The sequence below is a fragment of the Phycodurus eques genome, chromosome 12, assembly GCF_024500275.1.
Source record: "Phycodurus eques isolate BA_2022a chromosome 12, UOR_Pequ_1.1, whole genome shotgun sequence".
Classification (NCBI taxonomy): Eukaryota; Metazoa; Chordata; class Actinopteri; order Syngnathiformes; family Syngnathidae; genus Phycodurus; species Phycodurus eques.
This window is the reverse complement of record NC_084536.1, coordinates 2,571,225-2,584,294: the sequence shown is the minus strand read 5'-3', so window position 1 is coordinate 2,584,294 and position 13,070 is coordinate 2,571,225. Positions and strand designations below refer to the sequence as shown.

Here is a 13,070-nt window from a genome sequence, read left to right as displayed (position 1 = left end):
GCGGCTCACCTTCACATTTTCTCTTCCGTTTTCACCCTGATTAAATCAGTTTTAATGGGTCCAACCTGACATTATGCGGCCGGGTCCTGTTCTCCCCATCTCGAGTTACCTGGGAAAGGCGCACACGGGCCCTAACACGCACTACAAAAGCAAAGCCTCCAGGCCGGAGCGAAAGCCATTTCCTCACGTACGCTGAGTAAACACAGTTGGCGTTGCTAAGTAACCAGATAGACGAGCTCAGAGGCAACAGCACGCACTCCTGCGGGCTCAAACTCCCTTGTCTAACAGGTGGTCGAGGGAGTGGGAAAGGGGGCCCGCCGGAGGGGCGAGGCGGGCTGACAGCGGCTGACACGTCTGCTGACGGCCGGAGGGGAGCGTGGGGCGGGAAAAGGGGGGGCGGATGGTGAGGATTTGCAAAGCGGGACTCGGAGCAACAGGTTGCGCAGAGGTCGAGGCGCCGAAAGGGCCGCAAACAGGACCGGGGCCTCCGGGGACGGGCTGCTGCTGAGCAGCTGCTTTCACATTTGAGCCCTCATCACCTGCGTGGGGCACCACCATCGCCACCCGTCAGCCTTTTCGTCACCGGCATTTTGTAATACAAGGTCGAACCTTTGCCAATGTGTCATCTACAGCGCCAAACATCCCAACTGTATTACAACTGGGAGGTTATGTCATTTTTGGGCTGCAGTACTGAAACATCTGAACTGAAACACCCTACAAGTTGACGGTGCCGACCACAGTCGCGGGGTACCTGAAGGCCAGAGATAGACAAGCTGCGGTCCGCTGATTGCAAGACAAGTGCAACTTCTGTACGAATTGGATTTTGTTGACTTCAAGCAAACTGACCCACGGAGCTGGCTGCAAGAAAGCCAGCCATGTGAACCGCTTCACTCACTACCAGTTCAAAACCAAGTTGAATTCATTTGCTGCTTACACCACCAGACTACTAAACTGGTAAACAGGGTCCTCCTGGTAGAACGTTTTCTACCTTGAACATACTCAAAGCATTTTAACACGTCTCCTCATTCAGCATCAGGAGCAAACGAGCGTTCAGTGCCTCGCTCATGGGGGGGTCCAGACCAAACCCACAGCCTTGGGGTTGGGAGACAACAACTCACCACCCGAGCCAAGCTGCCCAAACTGTACGACTTGGTGGAAATCCATATCAGTTATGTGGTTCAGTGACGGCCAGGAAAGAGGAGCCAGGATAAAACCGCTTACCGGTGAGGAAGCGCTCCATGATGTCACTGTGGCTCATTTTGAGGAGGCCCCGGCCGGAGTACGTCGCCAGGGTGGGGTCGGCCCCGTAGGACAGCAGGACGCGCACCACGTCCAGGTGGTCGTTCTCCACCGCGTCGTGAATGGGCCTACAAATACACACGCCATCATTTGAAGTACCTTGTGCATGTATCTCATTTTGAAAAAAGCAGAATTAAGTGTAGTTGCTCCACCTTGTGGGGAAGTTAGCAAATTAGAGTTGTGTGTGTGTGTGTGTGTGTGTGTGTATATATATATATATATATATATACATACATATATATATACACACACACACACACACACACACACACACATCGGTGTGGCTTTGACACACAAGACAGTGACACAGGAAGCTCAGTACACAGATTGTTTTATGAACAAACTATCGCTTCTGTTCACAAAGTATGCATGCTTCAGTTCGCGAACGGTCACATCATCCACGTTGGAAGGCTCAGCTTTTGGTTTTCTTGTGTGTGACGGTGACTTGGTTCTGGGACAAAAACGGATTGGTTCTATTTCCATTCATTCTAATGGGAGAACTTTTTTCGGTTCGTGAGCATTTCGGTTGGCGAACAGTTTTAAGTTCATTAACAGAGGTTGGTCTGTACCAAAAACAGGGAGCAGTCCTTGACCCATAGGTGGGTCCAACTAAAAAAAGGCTTAGAGGTCCAAAACTGCAGAGCGCATGTGTTACAATGACACTCTTGGCAAGAAATTATGAAATCCATCATGCAAATGACGCATTACGCGACATGAGTAAGCCCTGACACAGCCCACCGGCGCATGCGAAGGAGGCCAAATCGCGCATTACGTTGTGTCAAGTTTCGGTCGACGAACCTGGTGCCGTCCTGCGCGCTGCAGTTGATGTCGGCGCCGTAGTCCAGCAGGTGTTGGACGATGCTGAGCCAGCCGCGGGCGCAGGCCTCGTGGAGGGCGCAGTAGCCGGCATAGTCTCGGTGGTTCACCTCGCACACTCGGTTCTCCAGGCAGTAGAGCACCACCTCCTGTCGGGAGCCAATACAAGCGCAACGCTTCAGCACGGGAGGGAAAAACAACAGAGTCGTACAAAGACAGACGGCTTCTAGCATATAAAGTTTCCTGTGGCGGCCAAATTAGGGGAAGAGGGAGGAGGGGGAAGGGGAAATGAGCGTGTTCCTGCGCCGGACTAACATAAAACTCGCACACAAACGCTCCATAATGCCGCAGTTGGCAGAGAACGAGGCCAGGAGACCGAGGATGACTCAACGACATGTCGCCTGCCAGATTCCGAAGGCGTGCGCGCGTGCGGAGACAGTCGCGGCGGACCCGGGCAGCAAGCGTGGCGTAATGGAAGCGGAACAAAGAGATTTGATGGAAGCACTCAAGAGCTGGAAATGTTTTCTCTGGTCTCGGGGCCGCGACAGCCGGCATCCAGCAGAAAAATAGACGGGGCTGGTTTTTATTGGACCGCCGCCGTGTCTGCTGCTGCTAAATGGAGGAAATGGCGAGAAGCAGTGGGGAAGGAGGGAGTGCGTTCTGTTCTGATAAGAAAAGAGTGTGCGTTGCTGTAGAGAAGCCAAGCAAATAGGCTAAATGAGGCTTTTAATTACGTCACTTACGTGCATCCATACATGCGTATAAACGCCAACGCTTAAGCGCTGTCCCTCGAACCGCCCGCCGCAGAGACCTCCCTCCTGCGAACCTGGGGAATGACTCCAAACTTCCATTTCTATGCTAATTCTCGCCCTCCAGCTGCTCCAAGTGTTTATCTCCTTCGTTCCCCATTTTCGCGAAAGGGCGGCTGGAGGGACGGAAGGAGGAGGGGGAGGCGAAGGAGGAGGGGGGCAGACTTGACTGGCGGGGGGAACGGAGCGGGCGGAAGGAGGGCCGCGGCGGCGAAGGCAACACCCCGACAGATGACAGATTAATGAGTCTGCGGATGAGATCTGCCGGGGCCGTCCGCTGGGCCGCAGCTGACAATAACAAGAGATGAAAGGGTGGGCTTGTCATGGGTGGCGGTCCAAAATATGTGTGTGCGGCGATAAGAGTGATTTAGAGGACGATCAGGGCCACGGAAGGAGGAAGGGAGGGAGATACCGGGAAAACAAGTGTGTGCAAGAAAAACTGTGAAAGTAAAGGAGGTTGCGGGGGGGGGTATGGGGCGAGTGACGCGCCAACTGGTTTTCACCCGCTGCCAGAATTCCGTTTGCCTGCTGGAGAGAGATTCAGGAGCGCTGTGCCGAAGCTCCCCTCTGGGGGATTCCACGTGTCTGTCTGTCTGTGTGTGTGTGTGTGTGTGTGTGTGTGTGTGTGTGTGTGTGTGCGCGCGTTTGCGTGCGCGCGAGGCTGACGACGACAGCGTTGATATGCAGCTCGCCTGCGTGTGTGTGTGTGTGTGTTTACGTGCTGCTGATGAGCGTGTGTGCGGCTGTGGAGGAGGTGTAGCGCTAAACCTCTGGAGCCGTGTTTAATATCGCTGGGAGAGAGCGAGGAGCTTAGCACGAGAGCCCCGGCTTCCCGCCAGATACACGCGCGCACACGTCTCCACAGTATAATGAGGCGCACGCACACACATAAACGCACACACATCCCTTCCCACCAGCCCCCCCCTTCCTCCTCCATGCATCGCCGCTTTCCCTCCGTCCTCTAATCTCCCTCTCTAGAATGCTTCCCTGCGCTCGCCTGCAATCAATGCATCACTCAGACATTTAACCCCTTGCAGCGCGGCGCTGCTACGCGCCTCGCATACAAGCAGATGTTTGTGTGTGCGTGCTCTCTCGGCGGCGCTAGGCTAGCTCGTGCTAGGGCCACATGGCCAGAAAGCTTGGTTGTTTTTGTTAATAAAGTCAAAAATGGATAATGACCTCTGCTGGGTATGATGTACATATGCAATAAATACACCCCCTCTTAAAAACAAGAAACTATAATAAACCGAACAAAAGAGAAACAAACAATACTGAAACAAACGAGCCTGATGTTTGCGTCTCGTTTATGTGACTATACTTGTACAGCCAGGCTAGCAAGCTAGCAGCTAATGCGCTAAAATCTTAAGCATGGGACTGTACAAAGCTTATTCATTGAAGGGACCGTTAAGCGTCATCTGTTACTACCTCAGCATAACCTCCTCTTACAATAAGGGGGCACCTTTGTGCAACGACTGGTGAATTAATGTGGACATGCTTGAATTAAACACTTCGGTATAGCACTCCAAGTAGCCGGTCGTCATTACAGCGGCTAAGGCTGCATTTAGAGTCTGACGGGAAGCAAGATGCATCCCACTTTGGAGCTTACCAGTCAAATTATACAAAACAAACTTAACAAACACGGGTTAAACAAATAAAATAATCAACTGCTGACTGCGAGAAGTTGAATGGCAACTGTTCTGGCAAGAAAGCTAATCCTTTTTTTTTGGCAGCGTAGATATTCTGAGGGGGTGCGGAAGGGAATTTTATGTCCTCCAATGAGGTTTTCTACCAACCATATTCATTCGTCCGCTACTACAGTTCATACTGTTTTTCAATCGATTGTTTTCAATTTATCATCTAAAAGTGTTATATATAAAAATAACATGAACTGTAAATGTATGCAAAAATTTACCAGTTTCACTTTTGGGTAAATTTTGTTTATAGACAATGTCAACAACAAGCACCTTATACAAATGACGTAGTATGCAGTCCAGCCAGTAGTTGACGATGTAATGTTTTTGGTGTATAGAAGCAAGCGATAATGTTTTTCATTCTCAGAAACTCGTCTTACGCTTCTTTTCGGGATTGCTGTGACAGGTACTATTTTGGTTCCTTTTTAATTAAAACATTTCCACTTAACCAGTTATAATGTACATAGCATTACGCAACATGGCAAGTCCTGTCATGAGCATCCAGGAAGGCTACCGCTAAAGTTTAAGACATCCGTGACGATTTGAGGTTGGGTTAGAGGCCAACAACTCTGCGAGAAAAGTATTCTATTTATCTCCTCCAGAAAACGGCCCAAATCAACGCAATTCCCCAGTTTTTCTGATTAGAAATGCGCCGGGTACTTAAAATGCATTCCTGCTTCCCTCGTACGCTGGCTTGAGGAGAGAAAATTAGACATGATTTATGTGAGAAGAATAAATGACAGATTGCACCTTTATCCTGGCTTTCAATGGGCTTTAGCGAGGGGGCTTGCTGGAGCACCCGGCACGGGCGGATTGGATGGAAAAGAGGTGTGGGGGGTTCGGTTGGGGGGGGTCGGTTGGTCGGTTGGTTGGTTGGAGAGAGGGATGAAGACATCCGCAGCATCTCAGCTCATTACCATTTCAAATGCTCCGCCAGCGAGCGAGGCAGACGAGGGGGAGAGCGAGCGAATAAAAAGGGGAGCGAGGGAGGGAAGAAGCGAGCGAGTGGGCTTTCATGTGCGCCGGCACGGCGCGCGAAACTAAACGAACATGAATATATGCGCGTTGTTGCCCGGGCATCGAGTACGTGTGCACGCACGTCTTAAATTGTGTGTGTGTGTGCCTAAGATGATTAGGAATTTGCATGTGCAGGTGTGTGTGGGTGTGCAATAGCAGCAAGTGTTTTTTTTTCTCCTCATTTATTTTTATAACATCAGTCATTCCGTGCGGCCTGTTCAGAAGAGCATGCCGGCGTGACTGTACATGTGCTTATTAGGTCATAACTGGCGTCGCTCCGTGTGTCACACTAATCAGCAAATGTGTGTGCGTGTGTGTGTCACTGTCTCCTAGGCCCTCATATCTCACTGCCTGCGTGTGATAAGCCTGGAGCTTGCGGCACTAAAACACCAGTGCGGGACAAGCGCTGTGCATCTACAGGCTTGTATGCTCGTGTGTGCGTGTGCGTGTGTGTGTGTGGCACTATGCATAAATTGGTGTGCGTTTGTGTGTGTGGGAGCCCCAGGGGTCTGCCCCAGGCTTATCACACGCAGGCAGTGAGAGACGCGCTTCCTGAGAGGCAGCGAGAGAAAGAAAGGGAGGGAGGGTAAGGCGGGGGTGTTGTTTGCGCAGCGGCCAGTGCCTTGTTTGTGTAGTCTCAGGTTTTCTCCTCCCCCCTCTCTGCACGCAGGAAGGCGAAAAAAATGCTAAAAGGGGATGGTGGGGGTGAGTGGAGAGAAGAAAAAAAAAAAAAAAAAAAAATAAAAAAATAAAAAAAAAAAAAGAAAGAAGCGGGAGGGGAATAAAACGTTTGAGAGAGACACATAAATCACAGAGACGAGCCAGCTTCTCTCCCGCACGGCTGACTGCGCCCCGCTGCCGTTCTCCGCCGCCGCCGCTCCCCGTGTTTGTGTGCAAGCGAGGAAGGAAGGAAGAACAGCCGCCGCCGCCGCTAACCGCAGTCACCACGGCACATTAGAGGGCCATTAGAACGCGATTATACTCCCAGCGCTTACCTCTCATTCACACTCTCCACCGCCCGCTCTCCCACTCTGACTCACACACATCATGACGCACACACGCCTAATCATCATAAATGTGTGTGTGTGTGTGAGACCATAAAGCAACCGGTTAATGAGCAACGCACACACCTACTTACAGTTTGGTGAAGATGCCTCTGCTGGTGATTAAAGATATTACACACGCGAGAATACGCATGGAAAGCGCAGAGGCGAGCGAGCGGACACGCAGCTGAGGAGGCATTAAACTGCGACGATCAATAAATCAATTTGGAAAATCTGTCAAGAGTAGAGGCGCACAAAGGACAGCAGAGGAGGGGAGAGACAAAGGGCCATCCGGCTTTAATTAAATGGCAACGCGCGGATGGCACCTTCGCTCTGTTCACGTCGAGCGCTCGTAAAGCCACCTAGTGGTTTAGTTTGGCACAATCTGAATGAGTTTCATGAAGATAATAAAGGTGTAATTAGCTAAACACTATATAAAAACCCCGGATAATGCTAGCTGTGTCAGCTACATAAGTAGCGTGACATCACACAGACTTTAAGTGGCCAATTAATTCCATGAAAAACACAACACAGTATAAGAGTTCATCCTGTTCCCAAACAAAATATTTCAGAAGTGACTGTTTTAATTTTTCTCTCAAGATCAGCTGACAATCGATCCTTCAAAATTTGGACGATTGTGTATACTTAATTGTATCTTGAAGCACCTGAGTCAAAATGGCGCGCAGTATTTGCCTACAACCAACTGAGGCGCTGTTGATACACAACTAGTTTGCGTTCTGACATAAGCCGTACGGAACTGAGCTAAAGTGTGTGTTAAAAAGTTCTGATGTCTGATTAATACAGCAACCAGACCTGACTCGCATGTTGCCACGATTTAGCGCTGACCCGAAAAATCCAAACTTGCTGTGCGTCAACATCTGAGCGCTAAAGGGCTGATTGTGGACTCGTGTTTCTGTGTTCCAGCGCGTCTACCTCGTTGTTGTTCTGGCAAGCTCGGAATTTGCGTCACGACCAGAGCGAAATCCGCATCGCAGCGGAGACGGCGAGGCTGCCAAAGCAGATGAGGGCGCCTTTGCGTTAAACACCACCTGGCGCCAAGCTCTTAGGCGGGAAAACCGGTCTAGCTAAAAGCTTTGGGAGTGACGGAAGATTCTTGTCTTGTGCTGCGCAGCGGTGCGACTGCCAGAAAGCGGCACGGTAGGGAAGAAAAGACGTCCGGATGCACGAGAGGAGGCGAGAGAGGCAGCGAGCGTCTCCGCTCTTCCCCGTGTAATCATCCCGCCGATGCAGTCTGCGCGCGAGCGTGTGCATGTGCGCCCGCGTCTGTGTGTGTGTGTGTGTGTGTGTGTGTGTGTGTGTGTCACACTTCGCCTCACGGAAAATTAATGAGATGTGAGAGCGGAGCGAGGCGAGAGAAGGGTGTAGGGGGAGACGAGGAGGAGGGGGGGTTAGTGTGTGTGTGTGCGCTTGCGGGGTGCCAACGACAATCTGAGTCACAAAGAGAGGAAGAGAAAGAGCGCCGAGAGGAAAGAAGGGGGAGGGAACAAGCGGAAACCTGAGACAGGCGGGGGGGTGCAGAAAAAAAGATGGCGAGAAGAAAGCCTACACTCTGAAGAAATAGATGGAAGATAAATAGAGGGATGAAGATGGGATGAGGAGGACGGACGTAAGGAGAGAGACAATTTTGAAAATAGGTGCGAAGCCGCGTAGCAGACGGGAACAAAGCGGGGCGAGAAAATGAGCTCAATTTAAGCGGAGAGGAAGCGAAGACGGGGAAACGAGGCAAAGTGTAAAATGTACCAAGCCCCCCCCCCCCATTACCTCGTAGCCCAGACGCGCCGCTCTCTGGAGGAGCGTCTCGCCGGCGTTCTTGTTCACGATCAGGCGGCGCGCTTCGGGCGGGATGGGCCGCACCACCGGGGAGTCGGCAGCGGGCATCCGTTGCGCCCCGGTGACCTCTGGGGGGACGGCGCCCGCTCTGCCGTTGGCCTGGGGCTGCTGCGGCGGGGGCGGACAGAGCGCAGCGGGGGAGCAGGGCTTGACTGGAGAGCAGGGATAATGATTGGGAGAGGCAGCACGCTTCCTCGGAGCCTCTCGCTGCTCACTCGGCTGTGGAGAGAGAGGACGAGAGAGAGGGGAAGAGTGTTAAAGCCGCTGACACAGACGCACACTGAAACTGAAGTATACGCACACAAATACACAGAAACATTTTACTCTCAAAAGTGTGCCGTTCATTATGTATCTAGCCACGCACAATGGCGCTGTTGTGTGAGTGTGTGCGTGTGTGTGTGTGTGTGTGTAGTGGGGCCTTAATGTGCAACATCTGTGTTGTTTTTGTCAGGAAGACACGCAATGTGTCACACGTGCACAAGGCGCCTCTGAACTGACGCTGCAGGCTGGCACGCCACTTTTCCTTGAACCACTAAACCAACAGGCCTACGAGCGCCAGGCGAGAGGCAGTTGCCTGCCTCTGTGTGTGTGCGTGTGTGTGTGCGTGTGTCCTCTCCACGGAATTCCATGTCAGAGCAGCTGTCAGGCTGAGGAGGAGCAGGGGAAGAGAACGGCGCAGGCGGAAAACAACTCGCCTTTTTTTCCCCTCGCAATTTTCCCAGTGCTCGTTTTTTCTTCTTCCTCCCCCCGCTTTTGAAGTTCACGCGCTCGACCGTGGCTGCCACATTCCTCGCCGCGCTTGCGAGCGAGGAAGGGAGGGAGAGAACGCGAGCGGGCCTCGTGTTCAGCGCCGCTGTATAATTGCTCCGGGGTTTTGTTGTTATGTCAGGAATGCTCTCCGACACGCACCCTTTGCACACATCGATGCGCCGCAACGGGCTGGACGAGGTGCGCTTGACAATTAAGCGCTGAGACGAGTCGGCATGCACGCAGGCACTCCGGAAGGAGGTGTCGAGGTTTCGGATGGAGCGAGGGGGGCAAAGCGCCAGCCACCCTCTAAACACGTTTCCTTCCTCACCCTCCCCAGGCTCAGTGCCCAGTGCAGGCTCACTCGGGCGTTGCAAACAGGAGCACTCACCTCCGGGGGGGAAGTGGCCCTAGGCTGGTGGGCATCCAAGCAACCCGACGCTCACCCACCCCCTGTCGACGATGGGCTTTTGAGAGAAAAAAAGTTCGCTCAGCACCCTGTTTTGGTTTTCGTGGGGCATTAGCAAAGCGACGCGTGCCCCGACAGCAACAAGTTTATTTATATGGCCCTTAATCACAAAAGAGTCGAAAAGCGCTTCACGGGTCGACAGTTGACAATGACTGACGACATCGGGCAAGGAAAAACTCAAAACCCGGTTTGGGGAGAAAAGAAGAAACCTTGAGAAGGGAACACAGCAACACAACTTGGCACGCCACTGACTCACCTTGTCCTCCTCAGCTGTTCCCAGATCAGCAGGGAATCGCTGGCCAGGGCTGTTAGGCGTAGCCTCTTTCCTCCTCTCACGCTCCCGCTGGCCGGTGTGTTTGGTCTTGCACGGCCGCTTGCCCTTGGGCTTGTCCGTGTCGCTATGACGACGCAGCTTGAGGGGAGGGGCGCCTCCCAGCGAGGCCTCCGCGCCCGGGGAGGGAGGGCCGCGCCGAGGCTCCTTGAGGCCACGGTCACCTGAGAAGGGGCCCGGCGGGTGCACTCTGTCCTTCAGCTGGTTGCCGGGGTGAAGGGGAGGTGCAGTGACTCCTGTGGGAGAGGAAGAGGGGGAGGGAGACGGCGTGAGTATGTGGGAAGGCGGGAAGGTATTGCAAGGCCATCTCTCTGTTGGTTTATTAATGAGCGCAGAGAGCTGTCTGCGAGCGCCGCACGCCTGCTCGATCAGGAAGAAAATACTGCCCACCCACCTATATAGCGAGGTGCATGCGGCACCAAGGATCTCAAACGCAGAGCGGCAGCTTCAAGTTGCGCAAATACGGCGCTTTCTGAGGAGAAAAACGCAGGGTCCTCGAAAACCGCAAGGACAAAATGGTATTTAAGAGCTTAATGGAAACGCGTTTCCTCAGGAGGATCACTGTGAAGCCTTCCGCACAAGGCGTACTACGTTGCAATTTTCAGAATAAACATGCCATTAAAACATACGGCTTATAGTGTGGGTGAGGAGGAATGTGAAATTCTATGGCTTTGTGCTGCACTCCTGCATTAATACGAAGCCGCCCCCACGTACTGATGAAGCTGCTTGACAGTCAACCAAACGAGTCTGCTGCTGCAACCACGGTCACGTGACTCCTGTAACATCACTTGGTGTCAGCTTAATGCCATTAAGATCCTATTTTGTCCGTGCATACATAATGGGTTGCTGTGATTGGCTGGCTAGGCTAGCCTAACGGCTAACAACATTTGGTAGAAAAAGCAATTTGAAGAGATAATCATCATTGATTTCATCTTCATCTTCATTTCATCTTCACTAACCCTAAAACAGTATTAGAAGTCGAAGGTTTCCCTAAACTGATGCCAACACAACAAGTTAAAGTTTTTCAACTTTTAAATTTGAAAGTAATTATTTGGAGCCAAAAATAGGGTGCGCATCCCCCCAACATGCTTTGTAAAACCAATGGATTCAAAAGGGCTGCTGGACACTGGACAATATGAAGTTGTGTTCTTCCTTCAAAGCTATCACCCCTTTCGTACTGCCTGTAAAAGCAATTTATTCCAGCCCGGTTTGAAAATTGGCACAGACCAGAACTGGTGGGGGGGATGTCAGAGTGACGGGACAGTGGCCGTGTGTAAGGGAGGGTATTCCGCAGTGCAATGCTGCAATCACACGGGTGTGAAGTTTAATGCCACCCCTGTTGCGGTGAAAGCAATTGTTGCTGACGGATTTAATGATCAGATTGCGGGATGCGGTGTCACTGTGTGAAAGCGCACACGTTTACAGCAAAAACGCGTGGACTTACTGTTTGTGCTCTGATGTGGCCATTTTTGCAGGACGTGCGAGAGGCTTCTAAAAGCGGATTCTTTTTTTTGTCCGTATGGCTCTGGAGGATTGTTATAGTCCCTCCCAAAGGTTGTCAGATCAAGTTCTACCGCACCAAATTTACCTGATCACGACTTAATGAGATTTGCTTTGTCGAAATGAACAGAAAACGGCCTTTCCCAAACTCTTCCTGCTCTAGTTGGAAGAATACAATAGCGCAAAATGTCAGATTTAGAATCAAGATTCACTGAGTACTAGACTACAACTGATGAAGTCATTGATGATTTGACACTTTTGTCCACATAAGGCACATTTAAGAATAAAGGACAAACTGCAGCCGTGACAGGAACAAGCCACCTGACTGGAGGGGGGGGAATCGTTACGCAGCTGTTGCCAAGGTGACGTTATCTGCAAAGGTGAAAGCAGGGAAGAATAAAAAAAAATAATGAAAAGAAATCAGCGGCCAATCAAGGCCTGTGGTTTCTGCAGGGAACATAAAACGCGAATCTTCTCTGATTTATCCGCTTTCTTTCATCTCCCGCCTGCTCTTTTATTTTCCTCTTCGCCGTGCTCGTCCCTCCGCTTCAGTCTGGGCACGCGATAGAAGGGAGCGCATGGTTTTAATAAGTTAGCCCCTCGCTTCAGTCCCCCTCGACACAGACACACGCACACACACAATCGCCTTTTCCCCTGCGAGCAGTCTTGAAGGGGGGGGGAAATTATCACACATTAGTCACACTCCACCTGCCCACGCATATCTCCAGCAACCACTTCTCTCGTGCGCGCTTTCATCGCCGTCACCGAGCACGCTGTAGGCCGGTGGAACAAAAAAAGCTCAAATCACAAGGGGAGAGCGGCATTTTAGATTTGTGTCCCCCAGCTCCCATCTGATTCGCAGCCTTTCCCCCTTGGCAGAAGGAAGTATCTGCTACCTCATTTCCTCCGCCTGCTTCCAAAAGGGCTCCTTGGAAATCCCCCTCTAGACAGGCGGCTCAACAAGAAAGCGAAAGCCAAAGATAGATTTGAGTTACCCTGGCTGAACTCGCACGACGCGGCGCGGCGCGGCACTCACCGTTGAGCAGCCTTTCGCAGCCCCACTTCCTGTTGATGTCGGCTCTCTGCGCCAGCGCTCGCTCCTCACGCTCTCGCTGGGTCTGCGGCGGGCCCAGAAAGCGGGGCCACTGCTGCTCTTGTTTGATCTGTGGGCGCTCGGGCGAGGCTCCCCCCTGGGCGGGCTTGCTAAGCCGCAGCCCCTTCAGCTCGATGCAGACTTTCAGCTTCCGCACCTCGTCGTCATCCTCGTCCCCGTCAGCACTGTTCTGCTCGTGCTCATCTGCCAACAAAATGTCTCATCAAGTACAAAGTAGGGATGAAACGATTTGCAGTTTAAAATGTGGTACACGAATCCCTCGTTTATCGAGGGGGTTAGGTTCCGGACTGCCCTGCAATAGGTGAAATCCGCAAAGTAGCGAACCACTTATTTGTGGGATTATTTATACATATTTTAAAGCTATATGAACATCCCCAGCTTCT

General features: G+C 51.8%; 1 protein-coding gene across 5 annotated transcripts in view; it reads right to left on the bottom strand.

The window, feature by feature from the left end:
* bcor (BCL6 corepressor) overlaps positions 1-13,070 on the bottom strand; it is a 45,422-nt gene that overhangs the window by 4,280 nt on the left and 28,072 nt on the right. For all 5 annotated transcript variants that reach the window (XM_061692852.1, XM_061692856.1, XM_061692855.1 and 2 more), the window contains 5 exons: positions 12,610-12,870; positions 9,999-10,309; positions 8,458-8,745; positions 2,098-2,264; positions 1,222-1,367 (listed from right to left, as the gene is read on the bottom strand). In XM_061692852.1, coding sequence (XP_061548836.1) covers positions 1,222-1,367; positions 2,098-2,264; positions 8,458-8,745; positions 9,999-10,309; positions 12,610-12,870 — 1,173 coding nt within the window. The remainder of the gene's footprint in view (positions 1-1,221; positions 1,368-2,097; positions 2,265-8,457; positions 8,746-9,998; positions 10,310-12,609; positions 12,871-13,070) is intronic.